This window comes from Oncorhynchus nerka, linkage group LG25 (genome assembly GCF_034236695.1).
Source record: "Oncorhynchus nerka isolate Pitt River linkage group LG25, Oner_Uvic_2.0, whole genome shotgun sequence".
In the NCBI taxonomy this organism is placed as follows: domain Eukaryota; kingdom Metazoa; phylum Chordata; class Actinopteri; order Salmoniformes; family Salmonidae; genus Oncorhynchus; species Oncorhynchus nerka.
In genome coordinates this window covers 57,372,216-57,390,801 of record NC_088420.1, presented here as the reverse complement: position 1 = coordinate 57,390,801, position 18,586 = coordinate 57,372,216, and the positions used below count along the sequence as shown (strand labels likewise).

Sequence of the window (18,586 nt, the reverse complement as noted above, 5' to 3'; positions counted from 1 at the left end):
AATGAAATCCCCTTGAGATATTAATGATGTTGCACTGCCTAGGAGTTCCACTAGATATCAACCAATAATATACATTTTGATGAGACTTCTATGGTGTTGTGGGAGTGAATGGGAGCAGAATGTATCAGGTGTCTATCAAGCAGCCATTTTCTGATCACGCTTATTCCTCATGGTACCCACTTGCGTTCCCATGAAGACAAGAAGGAATACTCCGCTTGGAACTTTATTGAAGCTATATGTTAAAAGCATCCTAATGATTGATTCTGTACTTAGTTTGAAATGTTTCTTCCAGCTGTAATATAACTTTTTGAAGTTTTTGTCCGATGTAACTCTGACCAGAATGAGCGTTTGGATATGTATACCAAACACGCTAACAAAAGAAGGTATTTGGACATAAACAACGGATATTATCGAACAAAACAAACATTTACTGTGGACCGTGGATTCCTGTAGTGCTTTCTGATGTAGATCATCAAAGGTAAGGGTATATTTATCATGTAATTTCTTGTTTATGTTGACGCCATCTTGCGGCTGTGGTGATTTTTACTTCGGAGCGCCGTCTCAGATTACTGCATGGGTTGCTTTTTCCGTAAAGTTTTTTTAAAATCTGACACAGCGGTTGCATTAAGGAGAGGTATATCTATAATTCTATGTGTATAACTTGTATTATCATCTACATTTATGATGAGTATTTCTGTTGAATCGATGTGGCTATGTAAAATCACTAGATGTTTTTGGAACTAGTGAATGTAACGCGCCAATGTAAACTCAGATTTGTTTTATATAAATATGACCTTTATCAAACAACACATGCATGTATTGTGTAACATGAAGTCCTTTGAATGTCATCTGATGAAGATTATCAAAGGTTAGTGATTCATTTTTATCTCTTTGTGCTTTTTTTCTCTCTCTCTTTGGCTGGTAAAATTGGCTGTGTATTTTAGTGAGTTGTTGGTGACCTAACATAATCGTTGGTGGTGCTTTCCCTGTAAATCCTATTTGAAATCGGACACTGTGGTGGGATTAACAACAAGACTACCTTGAAAACGATATAAGATACAGTGGGGCAAAAAAGTATTTAGTCAGCCAACAGTTGTACAAGTTCTCCCACTTAAATATGAGAGAGGCCTGTAATTTTCATCACAGGTACACTTCAACTATGACAGACAAAAGGAGAAAAAAAATCCAGAAAATCACATTGTAGGATTTTTAATGAATTTATTTGCAAATTATGGTGGAAAATAAGTATTTGGTCAATAACAAAAGTTTATCTCAATACTTTGTTGGCAATGACAGAGGTCAAATGTCTTCACAAGGTTTTCACACACTGTTGCTGGTATTTTGGCCCATTCCTCCATGCAGATCTCCTCTAGAGCAGTGATGTTTTGGGGCTGTTGCTGGGCAACACGGACTTTCAACTCCCTCCAAAGATGTTCTATGGGGTTGAGATCTGGAGTCTGGCTAGGCCACTCCAGGACCTTGAAATGCTTCTTACGAAGCCACTCCTTCATTGCCCGGGCGGTGTGTTTGGGATCATTGTCATGCTGAAAGACCCAGCCACGTTTTATCTTCAATGCCCTTGCTGATGGAAATCTCACGATACATGGCCCCATTCATTCTTTCCTTTACACAGATCAGTCGTCCTGGTCCCTTTGCAGAAAAACAGCCCCAAAGCATGATGTTCATGCTTCAAAGTAGGTATAGTGTTCTTTAGATGCAACTCAGCATACTTTGTCCTCCAAACACGACAAGTTGAGTTTTTACCAAAAAGTTATATTTTGGTTTCATCTGACCATGTGACATTCGCCCAATCTTCTTCTGGATCATCAAACTTCAGACAGGCCTGGACGTGTACTGGCTTAAGCAGGGGGACACGTCTGGCACTGCAGGATTTGAGTCCCTGGCGGCGTAGTGTGTTACTGATGGTAGGCTTTGTTACTTTGGTCCCAGCTCTCTGCAGGTCATTCACTAGGTCCCCCCCCGTGTGGTTCTGGGATTTTTGCTCACCGTTCTTGTGATCATTTTGACCCCACGGGGTGAGATCTTGCGTAGATCCCCAGATCGAGGGAGATTATCAGTGGTCTTGTATGTCTTCCATTTCCTAATAATTGCTCCCACAGTTGATTTCTTCAAACCAAGCTGCTTACCTATTGCAGATTCAGTCTTCCCAGCCTGGTGCAGGTCTACAATTTTGTTTCTGGTGTCCTTTGACAGCTCTTTGGTCTTGGCCATAGTGGAGTTTGGAGTGTGACTGTTTGAGGTTGTGGACAGGTGTCTTTTATACTGATAACAAGTTCAAACAGGTGCCATTAATACAGGTAACGAGTGGAGGACAGAGGAGCCTCTTAAAGAAGAAGTTACAGGTCTGTGAGAGCCAGAAATCTTGCTTGTAGGCCAGTTGAGAACAAGCTTTCATTTACAACTGCGACCTGGTCAAGATAAAGAAAAGCAGTGCGACAAAAACAACAACACAGAGTTACACATAAACAAATGTAAAGTTAATAACACAATAGAAAAATATACAGTGGGGCATAAAGGTATTTAGTCAGCCACCAGACAAAATGAGAAAAAAAATCCAGAAAATCACATTGTAGGATTTTAAATTAATTTTAAATTAACCTCCAAATAAAGGTGAAGTAAATAAAGAAAAAAGGGAACCAAGAAACCGATGGTCACTCTGACAGCGCTCGAGAGATCCTCTGTGGACATGGGACAACCTTCCAGAAGAGCAACCATCTCTGCAGCACTCCACCAATATGGTACAGTGGTCAGACACAAGCCACTCCTCAGTAAAAGGCACATGACAGCCCGCTTGGAGTTTGCCAAAAGGCACTGAAAGGACTCTCAGACCATGAGAAAGAAGATTCTCTGTTCTGATGAAACCAAGATTTAACTATTTGGCCTGGATGGGAAGTGTCACGTCTGAAGGAAATTTGGTGGTGGCAGCATCATGCTGTGGGGATGTTTTTCAGCGGCATGCCTGGGAGACTAGTCAGGATCGAGGGAAAGATGAACGAAGCAAAGGACAGAGAGATCCTTGATGAAAACCTGCTCCAGAGGGATAAGGACCTCAGACTGGGGTGAAGGTTCACCTTCCAACAGGACAACGACCCTAAGCACATAGCCAAGACAACACAGGAGTGGCTTCGGGACAAGTCTCTGATTGTCCTTGAGTGGCCCAGCCAGAGCCTTGACTTGAAACTGATCTCTGGAGAGACCTGAAAATAGCTGTGCAGCGACACTCCCCATATAACCTGACAGAGCTTGAGAGGATCTACAGAGAAGAATGGGAGGAAGTCCCAAATACAGGTGTGCCAAGCTTGTAGCGTCATACCCCAAAAGACTCAAGGTTGTAATCGCTACTAAAGGTGCTTCAACAGTGTTCTGAGTAAAGGGTCTGAATAATTATGTAAATGTAATATTTCCATTAATTTTTTTTTTTTTTAATAAATCAACGTAACATATTCATGTAAGAAATGGCCTGACATCAAACTCTTGGTTCAGACCTTTAGGAGACATGTTGGATCAATTGTGAGTCCAATACAATTATTTCCTCAGTGATAGATTATCAGTATCTCCCCCCTCCTAGGAGCCTTAACATGTTCGATACCAATGTATCTCAGAGAGCTGATGTGACGAGCCTTCATGAAATGCGCAACCACAGGCGTTTTCTGATCAAGAATCCTGATTTTACTCCTGTGTTCTGCATCCGGTGAAATATTTGATCTCAATACAGTTCTATGTTTTGAAAAATAGAATCTGTTTTGAACAGAGTGGGTTTCAAAAAAGTGTGTTGTTAAGAAGAAGTGCAAAGGATAATTCAGATATTGCACATGTGCACTTCAGAGTAGGACTTCGCGAACGGAAATATGCAAATACATGCTAGAACGAGCCAATAGGCGTAATTCCCACGTTCAAGGAGTGTCCCGTTTTGATTGGGTTATTTTGCCTAAAAACCTTCAGGCCTACCGAAAGAAACATGTTAAAACAACTCTGCATCTCTGCCCAGTGGCTGTTTGGAGAGGATATTCTCTGCTGCTGGCCAGCTCTCCAGGCACCATCGCATGAGCCTGAAGCCACAGACTGGCCAAATTCGTCTTTCTAAAAACGAATTCAAAAGCACTTAATACAGTTGAAGTCGGAGGTTTATATACACTTAGGTTGTAGTCATTAAAACTCATAACCACTCCACCACTCCACTAATGTCTACTTTGTGCATGACACAAGTCATTTTTCCAACAATTGTTTACAGACAGATTATTTCATGTATAATTCGCTGTATCACAATGCCAGTGTGTCAGAAGTTGACTGTGCCTTTAAACAGCTTGGGAAAATGATGTCAAGCCTTTAGAATCTTCTGATAGGCTAATTGACATCATTTCAGTCAATTGGAGGTGTTCCTGTGGATGTATTTCAAGGCCTACCTTCAAACTCAGTGCCTCTTTGCTTGACACATCATGGGAAAATCAACAGAAATCAGCCAAGACCTGTAAACCTCCATAAGTCTGGTTCATGCTTGGAAGAAATTTCCAAACGCCTGAAGGTACCAAGTTCATCTGTACAAAAAAAAAAAATAGTATGCAAGTATAAACACCATGGGACCATGCAGCTGTCATACAGCTCAGGAAGGAGACGTGTTCCGTCTCCTAGAGATGGACATACATACGAAAAGTGTAAATCAATCCCAGAACAACAGCAAAGGACCTTGTGAAGATGCCGGGGGAAACAGGCACAAAAGTATCTATATCCACAGTAAAACAAGTCCAATATCGACATAACCTGAAAGGCCACTCAGCAAGGAAGAAGCCACTGCTCCAAAACCACCATAAAAAAGCCAGACTACGGTTTACAACTCCACATGGGGACAAAGATCGTACTTTTTGGAGAAATCTCCTCTGGTCTGATGAAACAAAAATCGAACTATTTGGCCATAATGGCCATCATTATGTTTGGTGGAAAAAGGGGAGGCTTGCAAGCTGAAGAACACCATCCCAAAGGTGAAGCACGGGGGTGGCAGCCTCATGTTGTGTGGGTGCTGCTGCAGCAGGGACTGGTGCACTTCACAAAATAGGTGGCATCATGAGGGAGGAAAATGATGTGGATATATTGAAGCAACATCTCAAGACATCAGTCAGGAAGTTAAAGCTTGGTCGCAAATGGGTCTTCCAAATGGACAATGACCTCAAGCATACTTCTGAAGTTGTGGCAAAATGGCTTAAGGAAAACAAAGTCAAGGTATTGGAGTGGCCATCACAAAGCCCTGACCTCAATCCTATAGAAAATGTGTGGGTAGAACTGAAAAAGCGTGTGCAAGCAAGGAGGCCTACAAACCTGACTCAGTTACACCAGCTCTGTCAGGAGGAATGGGCCAAAATTCCCCCAACTTATTGTGGGAAGCTTGTGGAAGGCTACCCGAAACGTTTGACCCAAGTTAAATAATTTAAAGGCAATGCTACCAAATACTAATTGAGTGCATGTAAACTTCTGACTCACTGGGAATGTGATGAAAGAAATAAAAGCTGAAATAAATCATTCTCTTTTCTATTATTCTGACATTTCACATTCTTACAATAAATTGGTGATCCTAACTGACCTAAGACAGGGGATTTTTACTAGGATGAAATGTCAGGAATTGTGAAAAAAGGAGTTCAAATGTATTTGGCTAAGGTGTATGTAAACTTTCGACTTCAACTGTGTCATTTTTTCATTTTATCCTTGTATTTAATTATAAGTAAGTCACAATTGAATTACAAGTATGTGCAATTTATAGACTATAATGATTTAATACAACGAAATGTTGTTTAAATGTTGAGCTCTTTATGTCCCTACCAGCCTATTGTGTCGCACTCGCAAATCTTTCACAATGTACTATAGCCTATAGCCTTGGAATAATATAGCCTAAATATTATTTTTTTTTGTTCCTTCTGATGCTCCCTGTCTGGCTCCTGACCTATTTAGAGTGTTTATATGCTGTTTAATATGACATGTAGCCTATTTGAAATGATGTTCGCTTCTTACATTCACCTTTTCATGTTTATTCAAATACTTTTCATTCAAACCCATATGGTTTGGTTTCAATACCTAAAGAAAATTGTAGGTCCAGGTAGTCACAAAAAAAGATGGGTGTTAATTAAATTGTGATTTTAATTAATGGAGCAAATTTGGAGCGGGAGTTTTTTTTCCTGTGAGCGTGGAGTGATTTTTAACGGAGCGGTAGGAAAGGACATGGAGCACTGGATCAGTGTCAGGCGGTGGTCTATTTGGGTTAGTTATGTAAATCTTTGATAATACTGTTTGTCTATTTTGTAGCCCGTATAAACTTCTTCAAAATAGTCAAGTAATCTAAGACAACTAAAGAAATGTAATTTAAAAAATAATAAAAAATTGACGAAGTGATCTTAGTTACGCAATTTTACATCTAACTAAGATGTTTGGTGCAGTATTTCTCAATAAAAAAATGTGCATGAAAACGAGTTGTCTCTCGTTGAATGGTAACAAAGACTTTATTGATGAATCCCTACTGTTGACCAGTCATCGACGAAGGGTAGTAGACTTCAGCTACCGACTTAAGGCATGCTCTGAGAAAAAAATGTGTGTGCCCGAACAGCCATAAAAACACTTACTGAAGAAGTCCAAAACAAAGAAAAACGTCACAAAATGTTGTCATAATATATACACAAACTCTTTCGAACTGTTTCGACCTGGAAGCATGCGGACGCCTGGTCATACGAGATGTAATGTGTATATTTTGCGAAGTGAGCACTCAGTCCTTTAAACCTGATGAAAATTTGTTTTCGATCGAAACGTTGTCAATAAAGCATTAATTGGGAGCATAAACGGGCCTTCTTGTTCTTTACCATGTTCCTTACAGTCCACAGAAATTCATTTTTATTTTAGCCAAACCTGCTAGGCACACAAACATGTTGTATAATGGCAGGGTATAATGGCAAGCGATTACATCTAGGATACTTATGCCAGGAACCCTCTTGCGGCCCACAAGATATTCCAATCGGCCTTTGGATTTGAACCAGCATCCCTCCCCCCTGTTGCTGGCCCACCACTCTAAACTCTAGGAAATCTTTATAACCATTAAACAACAAACCCTGAGGATCTTCTGCTGCAAGCTGTTGAGTCCGGGGGGCAGGGAGCGGTAGGAGGAATCTAGGCTGCGGTGGGAGGAGTCGAGGTAGCGTTGGGAGTCTGGGATGCCGCTCAGGTCCAGATCGAGGTTGTTCTCCAAGCTGCCGTGATGCATCGACTCCGGAATGTTCCGGGAGTTCCCTTCGCCACTGCTCCGTTCCGCCTGCCCGAGACAACCACAGAACCTTCAGTCAGACAGACACAATGCTATACAATTCCTCTTTATTTATCCATTATACAGAGACAATTGAAGTTGTTATTTTTCCTGTCACAGTACCCAGCCCCACCACACAATGGAAGTGTTTTGTCACACTTTAGATAAGGTACATAAGTATACTTTACATAAGGGTTTATAAACTAATCCACAGAGAGCTGCATAGGGCTGGCAACAAGATTAGACAATATTACAATGTAACATTCAATCCCCTAACTGACATGAGACATATTCCAAATGCCACTGGAAAGCTCAACCTTATCTACATTGACACAAAGGCTATTTAAAAAATGTGTTCCAAACTTCTATTTTTCTGGTGCTGTATTGTGTGTAGCTCGGTCATTATCTTTGACCTAGATGTACATGCTGCATTTCTCATAATCATAACACACAATATGACCGTCATATTTGTTGTCATATTTGTTGGGACGCTACAGCGCAAGCAAATTAGAATCTGGGTCCCAAAATATAACAGGTGCCAAATAAGGGTTTTTCACACTCACACACACACCCTGTTCTTCTATCCCTATGGGCACCTAAAAATGATTTCTATTCAAAATCCTATTTTTCATAACCCTTTACTTTAACCCTAACCTATAACCCTAAACCTAACCCCTAACCCTAATTGTAACCCTAACCCCTAAGCTTATAATAGCCGTTGTCATCATGGGGACGTGGGAAATGTCCCCACATGGGATAATTTTCCTTGTTGGGACTTTTGGGGATTTTTGGTCCCCACAAAGATGGAAGAACCAATCTTCCATCCTTCGGTATTGACACAGTGTTATTATTTTCCTATGGAATCAGCACATTGTTATCACGTTGATCCTGTAAGACAAGTAATAATGTTTTTAGATAAGTAAAATGGTGGTACTAATCAGATATTTACCTACCAGGCTGTTGGGCTATGGTTGGGACTAGAATCTACACCACAACTGACTAGAAACAACCATTGGGGTTAGGGTTTTTGTTGTTGCCAGTTTTTCAGTCTCTTGTTCATATAGCTTTCACTAAACTACAGTATCTTGTTCCTCACAGAGTTGAAGTGAACCATCTTGGCAAAACCTTGTGTGAGAATATTAAGTATGTGAGAAGTTCATCATTACGAGAAAAGAGAATAATTCACACTTCCGAAGTCATAGTGTTAATCATTTATTTACTGACTAAATATCAAAGCCATGTGAGATAAAAAGGCTTAAACTATCGATTTATATAATTACTGAAGCATACAAGGAAAGACAAAAAAGGGTTAGGGTTAGACAACAGGGTTAGGGTTAACCCTTACCCTGTTGTAGCCTAACCCTTGATCAATGGACTAAAACACAACTTGACATCTAGAGTTAAAGCTTCCCCTCTGCCCCATGACTGTCAGCTGAAACATTGACAGGGTTCAGAAACAGCCTGGTTAAGTTGTTTTGACACACACACACACACACACACACACACACACACACACACACACACACAAAGAGAGAGACACACAACACACAAACACACGCACATTCAGATACACACTTTCAGCTCAGCGCTTCCTCTTTTCATTCCCATCACTGTCGGTACCAGTATTTTGGTATTTTGTAAAACTGTGTATCAAGCTCTTAGTATAGCACCAAAGTTGCTGACCACCTTATCTTTGTCTTCATACAACATTTATACTCCCACAAGGGTTAGATGTGTTTCGCAAGAACACAACAGAAGCCTACTCCTGCTTGGTTTTGAAACAGCAACATTTTAGTCTCTTTGACTCTCACTGGCACTTACTATCTTACCCTCAGTTACACTCAACTTGTCACACTAGGTTTCTTTTTTTTTGTGATCAAGTTTTTATAACTTTTTTTGTTGACAAGGCGCGTTATGTTCAGAAATCCACAAGCTCGAGCGGTCACGACGGGGCAGACAAATTCCAAATACTATCTATAAAGTTTGTAGAAACATGTCAAACGTTTTTTATAATCAATACTCAGGTTGGTTTTACAATAAATAATAAATAATATTTCAACCGGACCTTAGCTTTTTCAATAGGAGTGAGAGAGAAAATGTCTGCTCCAAGCTGCTCACGCATGCAAAACTCTGCTGGCACCCAGCCATCCAATGACACGATGTGATCTTTCTCGCTAATTTTTCAGAATAAAAGCCTGAAACTGTCTAAAGACTGTTCACACCATGTGGAAGCCATAGGAAAATGAATCTGGTTGATATCCCTTTAAATGGAGGGAAGGCATGCAATGGAACAGAGAGGTTTCAGGAAAAACAGCACTTCCTGGTTGGATTTTCCTCAGGTTTTCGCCTGCAATATCAGTTCTGTTATACTCAGACAATAATTTGTCCATTTTGGAAACTTTAGAGTGTTTTCTATCGTAATCTGACAATTATATGCATATTCTAGATTCTGGGCCTGAGAAATAGGCAGTTTCATTTGAGTACATTTTTCATCCAAACATCAAAATTACTGCCCCCTAAAGTAATGATTTCATACTGCCATGTGTTGTTGTACACATGTTAATATTCTCTGATTTTGCAACATGCAATCGAGAGATCGAGAGTTCAACTTGAGCTATGTCCATTAGTAAATACATTTCTGATGTGGCAGAGTGTCTTGGCTGCTGTTGGGCCGGCAAGCCAAATCTTTCTCTGCCTGTATGTTATGATCAGTGAAGAGTCGTCATTAAACAGAAGCACATTAGGCAGACATGGGATGGGTTTAGACAAAATGCCTGATAGTGATGAAGCCACAGAATGCCTAAAGGAGAAAACCTCTGGGCACTTCCAGACCATATGAATAAATGTGCCAAGAGTACCCTGGGGGCAGAGCATACAGACATATGTTCATCTGGAAAGTTTTGGGGAATCGCATAACTCATGGGCAAAATTATAGTGGGCGTTTTGGGTTTCTTGATGAAAATGTGATACTGGACCAGAAGGTACTGCAGTTAATATCTAATGCTGGTATATCTTTGTTCCATTATGAACAGATTGGTAATGTTTGTTTGAGTTGGAATATATATACAGTGGGGAGAATAAGTATTTGATACACTGCCGATTTTACAGGTTTTCCTACTTACAAAGCATGTAGAGGTCTGTCATTTTTATCATAGGTACACTTCAACTGTGAGAGACGGAATCTAACACAAAAATCCAGAAAATCTCATTGTATTATTTTTAAGTAATTCATTTTCATTGCAATAGAGTCCCATGATGCAATGAAGCATTCAGCCGTGGTAATGTTCTGGAAGGTTAGCTGCTCTGTCGCCCGAGTCAACTTGATGGTTGCTGGGTAGAGGAGGAAGGCTTGGTAGCCGGCCTCCCGTGCCTTGTTCATCAGAGGGTAGCAGGAATGGTGTCTGCTCCTGGTGTGCGCACTGAAGTCATGGGCAAAGCGCACGGCTTGGCTGCAATATCCAGTGATTAATCCCTGGAAGCCTTGACCATGTGGTCGGCGTCAGTATACCGGAGAAGCTTCATTATCATGATCCTCTTCTTGTTAGGCCGAGGTATGCCTATGTGGTGACAGCACATACTTTAAGTTCTATGGGAGAACCAGACAGCAGTGGGAACAATTTGGGGATATACTCTGTTAAGTAGGAAATAGCATTGTTCTTTTCAATTCCTTCTTCTAGATTGATTGAGCAAGGAGAGAACCTTCTTTTAATCTTCCATCTCGAAAAGATTGGATTCTAGAAGTTCAAGCATGGGTTCTAGGGGTTCAAGTGATTTTCTGTGTTTGGTAATAGTGGCCTCGGATTTTCCCACGAGCTTGGACAAAGAAACACAGTCATCGCACAGCTCTTTGATGTATTTCTTGTATTCATTCAGGCCAGATTTCAGCTCATCCAGGCAGGCATTGAGGCTCGTGCGAAGTGTTTCTCCAATACAGCTTCAAAAGAATTGGATAAAGTCTCTTTCTCGCACGATTCCATGCTGCGGGCCTTATCGAGCGTTTCTGGGGCATGTGCGTAATGGGGAAGGTTGCATTTCTGTTGGCTATAACTGAAAGTTAATCTATTAGTGCAAATAGCTTGGTGGTAGTTCAAACTATCATTTGGAAGACAAAGGGGTAGAGTAGCCTACGAGGAACTGCTAGGATGCCATCTTTCTCAGATCGCGTCAGCTGATGCCTCTCCTTCCTGATGCCACACACTAGGTTCCTGTGTGATACAGCGAGAAAGCGTGAAGTTATGAACATCATGAAGACTATAACGTAGGTCTGCACAGATCTTGGTAGGATGTGGGTCGAACCATTATGATTTTACAGATACACTGTGAGAACTACTACCTGCAGCAGCCTTTAGTTCTTACGTATGCATCTACTCAGGCTTTATCTGCCATTCTATAGTAGCATGTGGCTCCTGTATATGTATAAATACTGTAGAACAAGAGACTGAACAGAACACTCTCTTCACAACCACATCCCTGCCTCCCTCTCTTTCTCCAGCCTCTCTCCCTCTCACTGCGTGTCAAGCTTCCCTAAACAGAGGCCTCATTCTTTGCAGAGAACAATTCATTGTCCAGCCTCTGTCCAGGACTGTGGTCCAATGGCCAAGCTAATGCATATGGATCATCTGTCCTGACTCAATCAGTGTCTTCTGACATATGGGCCCTGGGTGGGACAAGTTTAATCTTATTTTAATATCTAAGATGGTGCCCCAATACAACGCTGTATTTTAATCCTTCGGAAACTCAAAATGGTACACTCTGTCAGACTCCGAGAGAGAAGCTGTCCTCTTTGATGAGGAAGTGCAGAGAAGTGTGTGCGTGTGTGTCTGGTCCGATTACCAGTGGTGTTTTTGAGTTCAGAGACAGACACAATGACCTGTCTGTTTCTGCCCCAGAGTTACCCAGAATGCACGGCATGTTAGTCTGGCTCTGGAACCACTGGAAAATGCTTGAGGCAACAGCTCTTTGATTCTATGCCTTCAGTTTGAGGACAACCCGTTTAGGCTATTTCTGGTTTAGATTGAAGCGTGAAGCTGCCATTGCAGTTATAGTACTGAACGGTGCCATGATGTGGAACGTAGAAATATAAATAAATTAAGGGAGAGGTTTGGTGCTCGGATGACTTCTATATTGATGACTCTTGGCTTGCAGCTGGGGCAAAACCTGACATGAGTTGGTGATCTTGGAAAGAATAGTACTCATCAGAAAAACAAAACTAGTAGGCTACATTCACATTTACTGCACACCTGCTCCTTGTCGGCTATAACTTACACTGCCGTTCGTCTCGCGTTTCTACACAACTGACTCTCAAACTGCTTCTCAATCTGTACTTCTCTTTGGATGAAAGACTCTTAGAAATGAATAAGAAAGTGTACTGACTGTACTCCCAATCTGCCTTGGAGCTACTCTCATTTTCACTTAAGTTTTTCCCGAAGGCTGCGCAGAGGTATACTATTGGTGAGGAGGGAAGTTGGGGAAGCGAGTGGAGGTCCCTGGGTGAGGACTTATAGAAATGAAACAGAGAAGGGAGAGGATTCTACTAATGGAGCAGACAGCGATAGGCGAGCGATGTTGGGGCCTCACTGGGTCCAGTCTTGTGGGCCATTTCCACTGGAGGGATTTAAACCTGTGCTTGGTCTAAAAAGACTCAGACGTTTGTGTTTCCATCATGGCTGAAACAGGGGGATTGCCTGGGGCCGGCCATGCATGGCCCTACTCTAACCAATAGGGTTATCACAATAGCAGTATCACAATACATGGATATATTGTGGCAAGGACACAAAACATGAAGCAGACTTATTTACCTGAGAAGAAACATTATAATGTTGCAAACACAAAACACACGCACACGCACAAACACACACAAAAACACACACAGATACACACTCGCTACAATTTTCAGTTCAGTGTGTCAGTCAGTAGTAGAGATGTCACATCCTGATCTGTTTCACCTGTCCTTGTGCTTGTCTCCACCCCCCTCCAGGTGTCACCTATCTTCCCCATTATCCCCTGGGTACTGATACCTGTGTTCTCTGTTTGTCTGTTGCCAGTTCGTCTTGTTTGTCAAGTCAACCAATGTTTTGCCTCAGCTCCTGCTTTTCCTCAGTCTCTCTGTTTCTTGCCCTCCTGGTTTTTGACCCTTGTCTGTCCTGACTCTGAGCCTGCCTGCTCCTGACCCTGTGCCTGCCTGCCGTCCTGTACCATTGCCCACTACTCTGAATTATCGACCCCTGCCTGCCTTGACCTGTCGTCCGCCTGCCCCTGTTGCTGTAATAAACATTGTTACTTCAACAGTCTGCATTTGGGTCTTACCTGAAACCTGATAGACAAGCCTATGTGCAGACAGGGTGCACTGAGGCCAGACAGGGTGCACTGAGGTCAGGAGAATGTGAGCATGAGTGATGATTGTAATCCGGTGACTGTAATCAAGGCTGTGTCAATCAGACCAAACCCAGCACTACACAACCTTCCTAGCACTAGTCTTGACTGACACACTGAAATGAAGATTGTAGCGAGTGTGTCTGTGTGAGTTTTTGTGTCATTTTAACTCAAATAGAAAATCACATCAGGGACCACTTTTGTGGTCTGGGGAAAAACAACAACTCAAGTCCATTGACAGACAACCTGTTTGGGTATGGTCAGGGGCAGTATAGCACTAGAAGATATTGCTGTAATATCCTGTGCTACAATGAATCCCTTCTTGGATCAATGATCTGAGTTATAATCCAATTTCATGCAATAACAAACATTTTGCTCATATGTACACAACAATGGAGCATTGAGAGGGGCCAGTTATACTGCTGTATAGAGCACAGAATCTGTCTGAATTGAAGAAAAACTTGCAGTTCATAATTCATATGCTTTCCCAACCCTACACCTTCAAAAAATGTGTTTAAGGACTAAGCTATTGAGTTGAGCAGCATAACAATTCTTGATTCTATCAATTGAAGCAAAAATACCAGTCAATTGAGCAGAGGGCGTAATAGATAGAGTTATGGAACAAATATTGAGTAATGCAAAAAAAATGGTGTGAAAAAGCCATATACTAGGGGTGTGGTAACATATTGAGCTGTGTGATAAATATTGAGTAGTGTGTGGTTCGATGCGGACTGTGAGAAGCTGCACAGTGAATCCATTGCTCCTCACCAGGGGGACGTTTCAGTAAAACACACACACGAAGCTGGCATCCCCCAGAGAGACACACACACACACACACACACACACGGGGGAGAGAGAGGAAGGATCCTGTGGTGCTTTATTGGTATTGCTACCAGGCAGCTGGCCAGTGCTGATCCTCATGGTGACACACACCACACTCCCCCCGCCGCTAGAGCCATCCTGCTAGTCTCAGTGGAAGACAAGAGAAGGAGAGAAGCGAGAAACAGACACACACACTCCCCCACCAGAGACCGAGCCATCCCGCTAGAGAGAGCGAGAGAAAGACAGAACGAGAGAGAGGAGACAGAAATATGGGCTAGCCTCCTCAGCACATGGTGCAGCGAGCAAGCAGCGGAACGAGAGGGGGGCAATTTCCTGGTTTCAACGGAATGATGCCGAGACAGATTTTTTCACTTTAAAATATATGACAAAAAAAAACATTGATTGCAAAGTTAAACAAACCATACTTAAAACAACCAACTCTATGCACAAGGACTACTTTCAAAAATGTCCACAAAAATGTTTACAAAAACATATACTTGAAGAACAGTGCTGATGTTACATTTTGTAATAGAATGAAATTAAAATCTCCCACTGTTTTTTTTATGTGAACAAGATTTTCAAAAACTCGTTCACAAAAACATTTCTAAATGTAGTCAGACTGCATCTGTGCTGTATCTGTGACTCTTCATCCCCCGTCCCCTCTCTTTCCCACTCTTCCTCATCTGCATCCCACAGCTGTCATTTCCAGTGTCATACTCATTATAAAACACCTTGTATAGTGTAGAGGACAAACATGAATAACTAACACCACAAAATAAAAAAATAACAAAACTGCACTTGTGTAGTTATTTAACATTGTGCAACACACATTTGACTTAGACTAACTAAGGGATGCAGAGAAAAAGGGAGACATCAGTTGAAATGTAGAAGTTTCCTACGCCACTGCTATCTCTAATAGATTCAATTAAAGTAAAACACTTTTTAAAAGGGGTGAGTGCCACTTCATAGTTTAAATACTCTACTCTAAATGTTTATCATCCTCTGTTTCCACACTGTCTACGTCAAAATTTGAATATGAATGAAATACTGATTCCACGTCTTTAAACAAAAGCTGGAAAAAGGGGGATGAATGCTGCATTGAGACAGCAGAAAATGAAGAGTCAGAATATAGGCTAGGCCTAGACTAGTCTTGCATTGCCATACGTCCACAATCATGTCGTGGTCACGCCTCCCTTGGAAGTCTGGAGAATTTTGTAGTACATAACTGGATTGTCCACTCGCACCCAGCGGCAAGATTTTGATTGGGTGTTACATTTCACTGCTGAAACACACTTTTCAAGGTGGCGAGATTAGACCAAGTAGACGAATGAATCACCACATCGTCAAGGTAAGCAGTGCAATTTGGCACATCCGCAAACACAATGTTAACTAGAAGCTGAAAAGTGACAGGTGCATTACACATTCCAAAGGGCATCACAGTGCATTGTACGAAGTTATCAGGCATAACGAAAGCCGAGATGTCAGAAGCTCGAGAGGTCAGATGCACCTGCCAATAACTTTTAACAAATTGAACTTACTAACGTAAGCAGCAGAGCCAATTCTATCAATGCAGTCATCTAAACGAGGTAGAGGAAAAGAATCAGACTTTGTAACAGCATTTACGCGACAATAGTCCGTACATAAGCGGGGCGTACCGTCAGGCTTAGGAACGAGAATACACGGGGTACTCCAGGAGCTGTTATTGGGTTTTACCATGTCATTCAGTAATAAATAAGCTACCTCACTTTTTATTACCTCCCTTTTCTTAGCGTTAACCCGGGACGGATGCTGACGTATAGGAGCAGTGTTCCCCACATCCACGTCATGTTCTAAGATAGACGTGCGACTTGGAACGTCCTGAAACACATTGAGAAAACTATTTATCAATAGGATAAGATCATTAGTTTGATCATTATCCAAATGTTCCATTTGAGAGGGTAACTTTTTCAGCATCTCCGAATTACATAAGCGTTCACATTGCTGTAACGTATGGCGTAACTCCAACCCGTCCTCCTTATCCTCCTCTAGGTCCCAGCCAGGCTTCAGCACCACCGCAGCCACACTGGAGACGGCTTACCTGAGGAGCTGTCTGAAGAATCACGCACATATGCTTTCAGCATGTTAACATGACACACATGGGAAGAACACCTACGATCTGGGGTCTTTATCACATAATTGGTGTCACTGAGATCTTTTCCACCAGATATGGCCCAGAAAAACGTGCCGACAGAGATGAGCCAGGGATTGGCAACAAAACTAAAACTTGATCCCCTGGTGCAAAAGAACAGCCAATGTAACTTCATAATGTCATAATGTAACCTCATGCGTTTTTGAGAGGAGGAGAGGAGACAGCGGCTAACACATGCGGCGTGCAGTCTCTCCCGCATCTTACTGACATAATAAAACACATTTTTAGGGGCGCTACTGGGTTTAGGAGATATAATATTCTCCTACAAAACTTGATACGATGATATGGACTGGAGACCTGATGGGAAATACACAGTGTCTATAACACATTTGAGAACTGTTTTGACATAAAGTTGGTTCCCTGATCAGTTTGGATTACTTTAGGGAGTCAAAACGTAGAGAAGAACTTCACTAGTGCCTCCACCACAGTCTTAGCCGTTATAGTACGGAGAGGGATAGCCTTTGGGTGTTGAGTAGCACTGCACATTATTGTTAGTAAGAACTGGTTACCTGACCTGGTTTTCGGCAACGGACCGACACAATCGATTATCACTTGTTCAAACGGTTCCCGTTTGGGTGAGTGACAGCACCTGCTGTCGGAACGGTTTAGGAGCAACCACTTGACACACTTCACTCCAGTCACTGACTGTGTTATGAGCTGCCCATTTACGCATCAAAATTCCTGCTTCCATAAAGTAGGCGGTCTCCCTAGTTTTAGTTTCCTCAGTGAAAATTACCGAAGCAAAACACTTGCGAAGACTGGTGTCTCCCTTTTGACATTCAATCACCTTCTCGGGGGTGACAGACAAAAGAATGCCATGTGATTGGGGCAAGATTTCGCTTTCCCCTGCCTTGTAAAAACTGTCGGCCTTGCAGAAGGAATACTCGGTGCATTGTCTTCAACCTCAACATTCTCAAAAATGGAACTAGACAAATCCACCACATCTCCCAGCTTGTGAGATTGTGCCCTTGTTAACACACAAGAAGGAAAAACATGGGGAAATGCTTGAACCAATTTATCATGCAGTTTATCATGCAGTTTTGATTTCTGGGCTGTCTACTACTTATAACACAGGAGTGACTTTACCACCAGCGATATCATTCCCTAGTAGCAATGTGACTCCTTTTACTGGCAGTGTAAACACTACACCAACACAGAAACGTCCTGATACCAAGTCTGACACTAAGTGGACCCAGTGTCATGGTACAGGTACGGTTTTTGTCTCTATCCCCTGTAATATGACATTGAAGCCACAATACGTTTCAGGGGACCAAGGTAAACCATCAGTAACGATGACTGACTGCGCCGCCCCGATGTCTCGTAAGATTGTATGGGCTTTTGATCCGCTTGTTCTTCAGTTAAGGAAACACAACCGGCAGAGATAAATGGAGCACAGATAGGATCCGGTTTCCCAAATGCTGAATCAATAACTGGGTCCAATGGACGAGCCAAAGACTGGACTAAACCCACGCCTTTTAATTTAGGGGATGGTGACAGAGACTGTTGTGGTTTATTTTTTTTAAACCGGGAAGTCCGCAATCACGTGACCCTTTTCGTGACAGCAAAAACATTCACGGCTTTCGTTGCAAAGGCTTAGGATCGTTGGAGAAGTATGGTGAGAGGTTTTTTATTGTGGTTCCTGAAGCGCTGCCTATAAGCTTCAGGCATAAGCCCCAAACACAGTTGTTTTAACTACAGTTGAAGTTGTAAGTTTACATACACCTGAGCCAAATACATTTGAACTCAGTTTTTCCACAATTCCAGACATTTAATTCTAGTAAAAATTCCCGGTCTTAGGTCAGTTACTTTATTGTAAGAATGTGAAATGCCAGAATAATAGTAGAGTGATTTATTTCTGCTTTTTTTTCTTCATCACATTCCCAGTGGGTCAGAAGTTCACAAACACTCAA

At 41.9% G+C, this 18,586-nt stretch overlaps 1 protein-coding gene across 1 annotated transcript in view; it reads right to left on the bottom strand.

The window, feature by feature from the left end:
- LOC115109725 (transmembrane and coiled-coil domain protein 3-like) overlaps window positions 1–18,586 on the bottom strand; it is a 42,985-nt gene that overhangs the window by 6,106 nt on the left and 18,293 nt on the right. The window contains exon 2 of the mRNA XM_029634999.2: window positions 7,103–7,303. Within this exon, the coding sequence (XP_029490859.1) occupies window positions 7,103–7,303 (201 nt within the window). The remainder of the gene's footprint in view (window positions 1–7,102; window positions 7,304–18,586) is intronic.